Raw genomic sequence first — 8,386 nt, 5'->3', positions numbered from 1 at the left:
CCCACTGATGGTACAACATGTTGAGATGTCACTGTTGTAATTGGCGCTTGGGTCCGGGGCTGACAGAAAAACATGATAATCGTGGCGACTCTGGAATCCAATCCGTGATCACCGGATCCTGGCTTTACACAGCGATGTGCAACGCATGTGACCATTGCTCCCTCACCCATTTGTGTCATAAACACTATTACAGTTTCCCAAAAGGTTCATATTGTGCTAAAGCACAAAGATATATATATATATATATCTTTGTGCTTTAGCACAATATGCCTTTTGGGAAACTGTAATAGTGTTTATGACACAAATGGGTGAGGGAGCAATGGTCACATGCGTTGCACATCGCTGTGTAAAGCCAGGATCCGGTGATCATATATATATATATATATATATATATATATATATATATATATATATATATATATATATATATGTGTGTGTGTGTGTGTGTGTGTGTGCGTGTGTGTGTGTGTGCGTGTCAACATTACTCAATGTCAGTTTGTTCAGTGTCAAGTGTGTGTATAAATGCTTCCAAATGAACATCGTGAGTATGTGCTTTCCCCTTGAGGAGATTGTATGAGATAAAACAGTAACATTTTGATATTCAGCGTAAGTTGTCAAATGTATTGACATGATACATCGTCTTTAGGTTCCTGCGTTATACGTCAGTTGCAGTGCAGTTACAACGAACCGAAGAATTAATGTAACATCTCTACTTGCTACTGCATTATTACAGTTATAAGTGGCTGAATTCTATTCCGCAAAAAGAAACACTCGAACGGACATATGACTAAGATCCAGATGGTATTTCTGCTACTGACCGAAGACAAAACGTTACATGACAAAGCTGCTGGATATTTGATTAATTGTGCAAAGTGAAATTATTTGATCAGCATTACACCTGCGTGTCAAAATCAACTGATCGAATTGTCGAGACCAAGTGTGTTTGAGCGAACAAAAACCTTGTACTGTGGGAACAATGAAGTTTGCTGGTGATGGAGAACGATTAAATCCTTGGGCGAGATTGACATGTGTACATAATGGCGCCTATAAAGTTTGATCAGGGCTCAATCGGCAATCCAAATTGTGGAATTCAACAGCAAACGTACTTCAGGTTAAGTGGGATGTTGGAAAATTCCGTCAGCGGTTGAGGCAGTTTACGACTTAATACAAAGACAGTTGTTTTACTTCGTGATAACGAAGGTTAGATGCTTGATGCACGGCTAAATGAGCGGGGTGGAGCGATGTGACAGGTTTCAGGCTTCCTAGGTCATCGGTCAACAAAGACTAAAGTACTTTCTGTTCAGTCAAGGAAACAAAAGGGTAAAAAAGATCCGGTTGTGTAGCTCGTCGCATTATTGAAGTTTAGAGCAGGTATCAGCGATAAACAGTCTACTTCATCTCCAAATCTTCGTTCGTATAACTAATGAGTATATAACATGGATATTTAAGATTGACATGGTATATTTCCTATCTTTTAAAATTGTTGTTAATCAGCAGTACTTTTAATAAACAAATATGTTTCGTTGATACATAAACGTGTAAGTTATGTAACATATCCTTTCGGGTGTAATATACACCTGGAAATAGATTAACCACCACCCATAATGGGTACAATGTGTGAAGCCCGTTTCTGGTGTGCCCCGCCGTGATATTGCTAAAAGGGGCGTAAAACCACTCACTTACTAAATTATGTTCATATATTCTGAACTTATAAGTAAACACATAACTTCATTGTCATAGTGGTTGGTAACCATCTAGCGCCTAACGAATAAGCATAGGTTGAATACTCCCCATGGAGCTGAGAATGATTGTTAAGTGCACACTGATTCAGTGACCGGGGTAACTATTATTATTATTATTATTATTATTGATGTTGTCTAAGATGCCGCCAGAACATGTTGAAACAGTACTGACAGTGTATGAGTTAGTGAGTATGCTTTTACGCAGCTTTTAGCAATATTTCAGCAATATCACGACGGGGGACACCAGAAATGGGGTTCGCACATCGTACCCATGTGGGAAATCGTGACGTGCCAACGCTTTAACCATCAGGCTACCCAACCGCCCCTATGATACATCGATGCGGGGAAATCAAGTAACTATACACAGGAACAGATACCAAACATGTCATACATTTCGGTAAATGATTCGATTTCAAAAGCATAATATATTGTCAGCCGTGTTTACTTTTTTCAAGTGGTATTTATATCGTGTCTATCACTACCAGCAAGAAACAACATATAAAATAACACACAGTTCTGACATTTTGCTTGACATTTTAATTTCACCTTGAGCGATAAAGTCATTGCAATGATAAATGTGATATGCATCATAAACAAACAACAACAAATACACGTCTTTGAGGTCGTGTTGAGAATGTACACAACCAGATGAAAGATGAAGGACATCGAATCTTACACCAGAGAAGATAATCATATCAATGGTGTAGTCATTTATCTTTGAATAAAAACATGTTATTCAACTGAATACATCTTATTACTCTTACATCCAATCGTAATTTTTTCTGTAATTTTCTATTCTTGGTGGAAGTTCACCTTGTTTCTCAAACAGATGACATAAATTACAACGATACTGAGTTTGCTCAAATTAGGCTAAAATCATTACATTATAATACATTGCCTCATAGAAGGGGAAGCCGTAGCTGCGAGTTTGTTACTGACATGGATTTCATCAAGTTAGGTACATGTATGAACAATGAATCACACGTGTAACCATCTTCGCAGAGTTGTACTTGTCTTACATTACACTAAATAGTATTAGTGGTGAGTTGACACAAATTACATTACAGCCACAAAATTGACTTACAATAAAAAGCACACTGGTGTTGAGTTACATATGAAAATGCAATATGTGATGAAATGAGAGTGCTGTGGGCATTGGAAGCACTATACAAGTAGTATGCAAAACCGACTAAGCGAAAAGAAAATTAAATGTCTAAAAATTCACTTTAATTTCTCAGTATCTAAAGTTTGAGTCTCTTGTTTTTGTATAGCCGTGAACTGTCCACATCTTTACCAGAAGTTAATCATTTCATTAAATAATATACTAATACTGACATAAAACCAATAATGTTAATGTCATTCTCTGGGTTCAAATATTCTTATATATTAATACTCTAGGAAAATATTTTACAGGTACGTAAAACTCATAAATTATCTAATCCTTTACAGGTTTCCCTATCTTTTCTCCGCCCTGCCATCGAAGCTTCTGGAGATCTGATACCTCAAAGTATGACAACGGGTCGTCTTCTATAAAGTCATCATATTCCAGTTCAATGTCCACAGAACCGATTTCAGAAGGCGTGTTAATGCTCCTGGTAGGAGACATAGTTTTAGCACTTTTGGAGCTGCGACTGCTTTTTGTACTACGAGGTGTGGAACTCTTGGAATGTTCCTCCCTGGTGGGAGATTTTGGACTCTGCCCATCTGGTTTAGGTAGCAGTTTCTGGCGCTCTTCCATTGCAGACGGCTTCCTTTTGTCTTCTTTCGACTGTTTTTCAGTTCGTATTTTGGGTTTAGCACCAATAGACTCTGTTGAATAACTCTCTGTGAGAGAGGTTGGCCGTCTTGCTTTGACTGACGACTGGATGAATGAAGTAGTTTCATTATTTGCATCAGGGTACCTTTCATCCCCATTCAATCGGGAATGTTCCTCACGAAGACTCTCTAGAATAATCACTTCATTCTGGGGTGTCCTATCACCACCAGGTGTCCTTGCAACAGCTAAAGAACCTTTCACCGGTATCACGCTTCTATTCACAACTGGTGTTGGTGTCTCTGGCGTGGCTATTGGAGCATCTTTTGATGATCCTGAGGAACCAGTAACTATCCTTTCAGAATCATTAGTTAGCTGCTCCTTTCTCTTCTTTGTAAGAAGTTCATGTTTAGTTTTAGATGGTGAACATGGAGTTGCTGCCCCAGGAGAATGTTTGAACTTTGGTGAGGGGTGAATTTTAGGTGACCTTGGTCTACAGTTTTTTAGATTTGGACTAGCTTTAAAGAAATTTGCATTATGCAGAAACTCTTCAGGAGGTGAGTGCGCAGTATATGGACTAGGTAAGGGGGAATAGTTTTTAGTGGAGGGTTTAGGACTACCTGTTACAGATTCTGCCTTCGAACGTAGTTTCTTGAACCCAGCACTGCATGTACTAGATATTGAAGAACCCCTTGACAACATAGTATCCTTCTTTGTCGCCTCACCGGTAAGAGGTGCCTCAACGTCGACGTTAGTTATCCCAGGGGGCGGACTACTACATCGGCTACTGTGCATACTGGTACTACGAGCTATGTGAAGTGGGCTCTCGGAGGCTGCCATTGCGTATTTATGCCGTTTGTGATAGAGTCTGTGAAAAAGCACGAAGGTTATGACGACTAACACAATGAGAACACACAAGGCTATTCCAACGACGGCCACTTTGCTGTCGAGAATAGATGACTTCTGCCGACGAATTATGGTGGATGTACGTGTACCACCTCCAGCTGTAAAAAAAATGAAACATTGTTACCAGAGATCGAGATACAGGTTAGATGTGTTACAGAGGACGGTGTATTGTGTTTACGTTTTATACTCAAGCAATAAAACAGTTCATATATCCTTACACACGCAACAGATTTAAGGTTAATGGCACTTTTGTTCTAATGTAACTATATACACTTCTTTTCTTTGGGGGCTATGTTTCGGGCTATGTCCTCGCGAAGATTCCAGCAATCTCATTTAAATATTTCTACTGTAAGAACATATCTGTTCATAATTGGCTCAATAAATACTGTCGGGCAAAAGAAAATGACTAAGAAACAAACACGCAAAAGGTATTTGATGGCGATGCATCTGATAGATGTGTTGTGGACCTTCAGTTTGTTGTGTTTGGGAGACTGTGTTTATCCTAGTAACGTTTTGATAACGTTTATAATTTCAAGTGCATACTTTTTTCTGCCCCACAGTTTATTTATTCAATCTACTATCAAAATCTATCTTTCCTTTCTACCACGACCAAGCAAGTTATTTCTGTTGATGTGAACAGAGAAAGATAGTACTTGTTTCAAACAAAGGTTAAATGTATGTCATCCTAAGACGACCTTAGTGTGAAGAAATACATAGGAGCTCATTTTCATTCAAGTTGATCGGATATACCATGGCGAATGTTCTCTCATAGCCAATATAATCGCTGCATGTTATCCATTTTGAATGTTCCTTAAAGGTTATTTTACTTTTAACATATCAATGATAAACCCATCTTTCTTTAAAAAAAAGCACTCACCAACTACCCTATATGATGCGATGAATCCATGGAGGTGAATAGCCAGCGTTGCGTTGATGGGGAATATTGCTACAGAACTTGGAACTTCATCAGAGACAGAAGTCATCAGTTCAACAGTCATCTTGTTGGACGAAGAGCTGATGTCATTATTAGGTTGTTCACCATTGGTGCTAGTGTACAATAGGTCTGATACAGGCGTGTCACCATCGCGGACCTTCACCCACTGTTTGGACTCCAATATATCGAAGTGTGTAAACGTGAGTTTAATCTGCTGTGTGTCTTCTACCTCTATTGTCCACGTAGCTCTGCCGGAGCACCTGCCACTAGCTATTATTTCCCCTGAATGAGAAGACATCCCACACCCACATGCACATCGCATGTCGAATTTGGGGGATTTCAGTGGACCATTGGGTAGATATCCTACAAGAAACGAGACAATTAGAATATCAATGATCAGTGAAATGTTACTTTATGAATAAAAGTGAGTATTAGTTACTTTCATGTGTAAGTGAGTATGGTTTTACGCAGCATTAGCAATAGTCCACCCATATCCCGACGAGGGCCACCAGGAATAGAGATTTTAACCTTGTGGGGAATCAAATCAAGGTATTTTAGCGTAACGAGCCAATGCTTCAACCACTAAGGCTTCCTCACCGCCCCACGATTCAGTAATATTCATTCGTGGTGTATAACACATAAAATATATATCTTGCTCTGATGTCCTGTGGCCGTCTTAAGGTTGAAATGTTACCTATAACATTCATCACTCATGTACATGTATTTACCTTCAGGATATCTTTTAACTACATTGTATCTGAAAATGGCTAAATATTTTACCAGAGTGTATTAAAAGTTGTGGAAAGGTATCTACCTGGGCATATCATAGTACAAGGTTTCCACTGGACGGGGTCACCTTCACAGAACTTGCCCCCATGGAGAGGGGCGGGGTTATTGCAAATTCTGAAGCGGTTCCTTTTTCCAGATCCACAGGCGACGGTACAGAGAGACCACTCGGTCCATTCACTCCACTCGCCGTCTATGTAAAACACTGTAACAAAGAAATACATGTTATATTTCAAATCCTGGTTGCAGCAATTTACTAAGCCCAAGAGCAGTTATCCATCAGCCTCTCACAATGTAGAAGGTCTAAACATTGTGAGAAGACATGCAAACTCACAAACTAGTGGCATACATATAGCACGTAAAACCTGAACATTTCATTAGCCCTTTATATTTACTTTATGACTTGAAGCGGGAATCTTATTTTAACAATAACCGCCTTGTCTGCGTTATGAATAACGCTTTAAGAGTTATGTGTCGATTGCCTGTTTCGCCCACACAAACCAAGAGGAAGAGTATGTAGAGGAATATTAATTCAACTTGAAACCCTTATACTAACATCAATGTAAACTAGATATATGAACACATTCATCATTGACAAAACGAAATAAAATGTGTGACAAACCAAAACAATACACATCTCTTAATAATTGGTCTAGACAACGTCTAAGAAAACACAGGCTTGGGATACTACTTCAGTTCATTGATGATTGACAGGCCTAAGGTATGTAGCTGATGAGTGCTCTTAGGAACACTCGCATTAGGCACACAAAGGGTTCACACACCAATGGCCGCATAAACGTGCATTGTTAATGCTCATTCACTGATAACATAAGAGAATAGTTGTTTGTGTTTTCGGAGAGAGATGACAGATCAACACACACTTTTCCAGGACTGACAGTTGAAGTCAACTTGACAGACAACTCCAGCTGCGCTATTCAGAGAGGCCTGACTTGGAACAGATCAAATTATATTCCCACTGCGTTGTTCTGGTCATGACAATAGCCGTTAAAACCCCAATGTCAAAGCTACGGGACATAACAGTTTATATTCATTTAATATATTTTCTTGCTTATTTCAGCAATGTAATAAATTCATTCAGCTATGAATTTCACAGACATGTCGGTTTTTTACGCTTTGAACACGTGTCTAAGCCTTGTAATACTGACTGATTTAAACTAAATCACTGTGGTGGTATGTATATCTGGCGCCATATCTTGATCTAGGTCTGACTACATCTAACAAACATTGATCTTTGATTATCCGTTGTAGCTCCACACGCTAGCATTCAATACTAGTATATACTATGACTCCTAAAAGACAAAGAAAGGTCTGACTAGCAACTTACGTTAATAAAATAAAATATGACGTTATAACATGCATGATGGATTATGAGACAACATCAAGTTAAAAAAGGTAAACTGATTCTTTTAAACACTGATAACATAAAGATGTAAAGTATACACAGAAGTGTGATAAAGCAGACATAACTGAAATAAAAACGAAATACAAAAGGTGTCTGTACACAAAGTAATACATAAGTATTCAATTAAAACAACAGTTTGACGCGATATACTTACCGGAAATGTAAAAATCCATATAAAGTGAGGATGTGAAAAAAATCAATATCTTTATCAGAAATGTCAAAGAATGTAACATACAGATTTTTTCATAGCTGACACAGGTTTTATACGGTTGTATTGTTTTTCTTCTGATTGACAGATGCCATAAATAAGTGGACGTCGGGGGAGAAACAAATAAAAAGGGCTATACAAACATCTTCTTAGCTCTCGAAAATCCAAACCTCTTTTAGGTTTCATAAACAATCACTACTCTGACACTCACATGATTGAGTCATTTGTAAGATAGGCGTGTGTCAGAGGAGATATAGCCTAAAGCAAATGTAACCATTGCCACATAGAGCTCGTCACTAGTCCTGGAAAACGTAGACATTCCAGGTTCTTGGATGAGACTTGTTGCCAACCTGACGCCACTAGTCATAACATGTGCTGATGAAAGCAATCAAGCAACATTTAAGGTTCAACAACCAATGATTCCATTCAATAGCAATTAAGTCACTAACCAAGTGCAACATTCTTCTAATTATTTGCCTTGCATTTCCTCAAATTCAGATCAATGGATCTAGATTTCTATAGTCTCGTGGTCACTCACTGGAAAGGTTCACAACAAAGTTAATATGTGCACAGATTTATCACTGAAAGTGCCTCATCACAACCATTAAGTCAAAACGGTGTATGTAATTAGTGG

General features: G+C 38.5%; 1 protein-coding gene across 3 annotated transcripts in view; it reads right to left on the bottom strand.

Annotated features, from left to right (window-relative positions):
- Nucleotides 1-2,288: 2,288 nt before the first annotated feature.
- The window catches only part of LOC139450395 (uncharacterized), a 60,296-nt gene continuing 54,198 nt past the window's right edge, over nucleotides 2,289-8,386 (bottom strand). For 2 of the 3 annotated variants that reach the window (XM_071232086.1, XM_071232087.1), the window contains 3 exons: nucleotides 6,150-6,326; nucleotides 5,279-5,698; nucleotides 2,289-4,499 (listed from right to left, as the gene is read on the bottom strand). In XM_071232086.1, the coding sequence (XP_071088187.1) occupies nucleotides 3,178-4,499; nucleotides 5,279-5,698; nucleotides 6,150-6,326 (1,919 nt within the window). In that variant the 3' untranslated portion in view covers nucleotides 2,289-3,177. The remainder of the gene's footprint in view (nucleotides 4,500-5,278; nucleotides 5,699-6,149; nucleotides 6,327-8,386) is intronic. The other variant, XM_071232088.1, reaches the window with a different exon arrangement.

The sequence above is a fragment of the Haliotis cracherodii genome, unplaced genomic scaffold (assembly GCF_022045235.1).
Source record: "Haliotis cracherodii isolate W230 unplaced genomic scaffold, xgHalCrac1.p SCAF_8, whole genome shotgun sequence".
Lineage (NCBI taxonomy): Eukaryota > Metazoa > Mollusca > Gastropoda > Lepetellida > Haliotidae > Haliotis > Haliotis cracherodii.
Note: the sequence above shows the minus strand (reverse complement) of the source record. Positions and strands in the feature narration are given on the sequence as shown.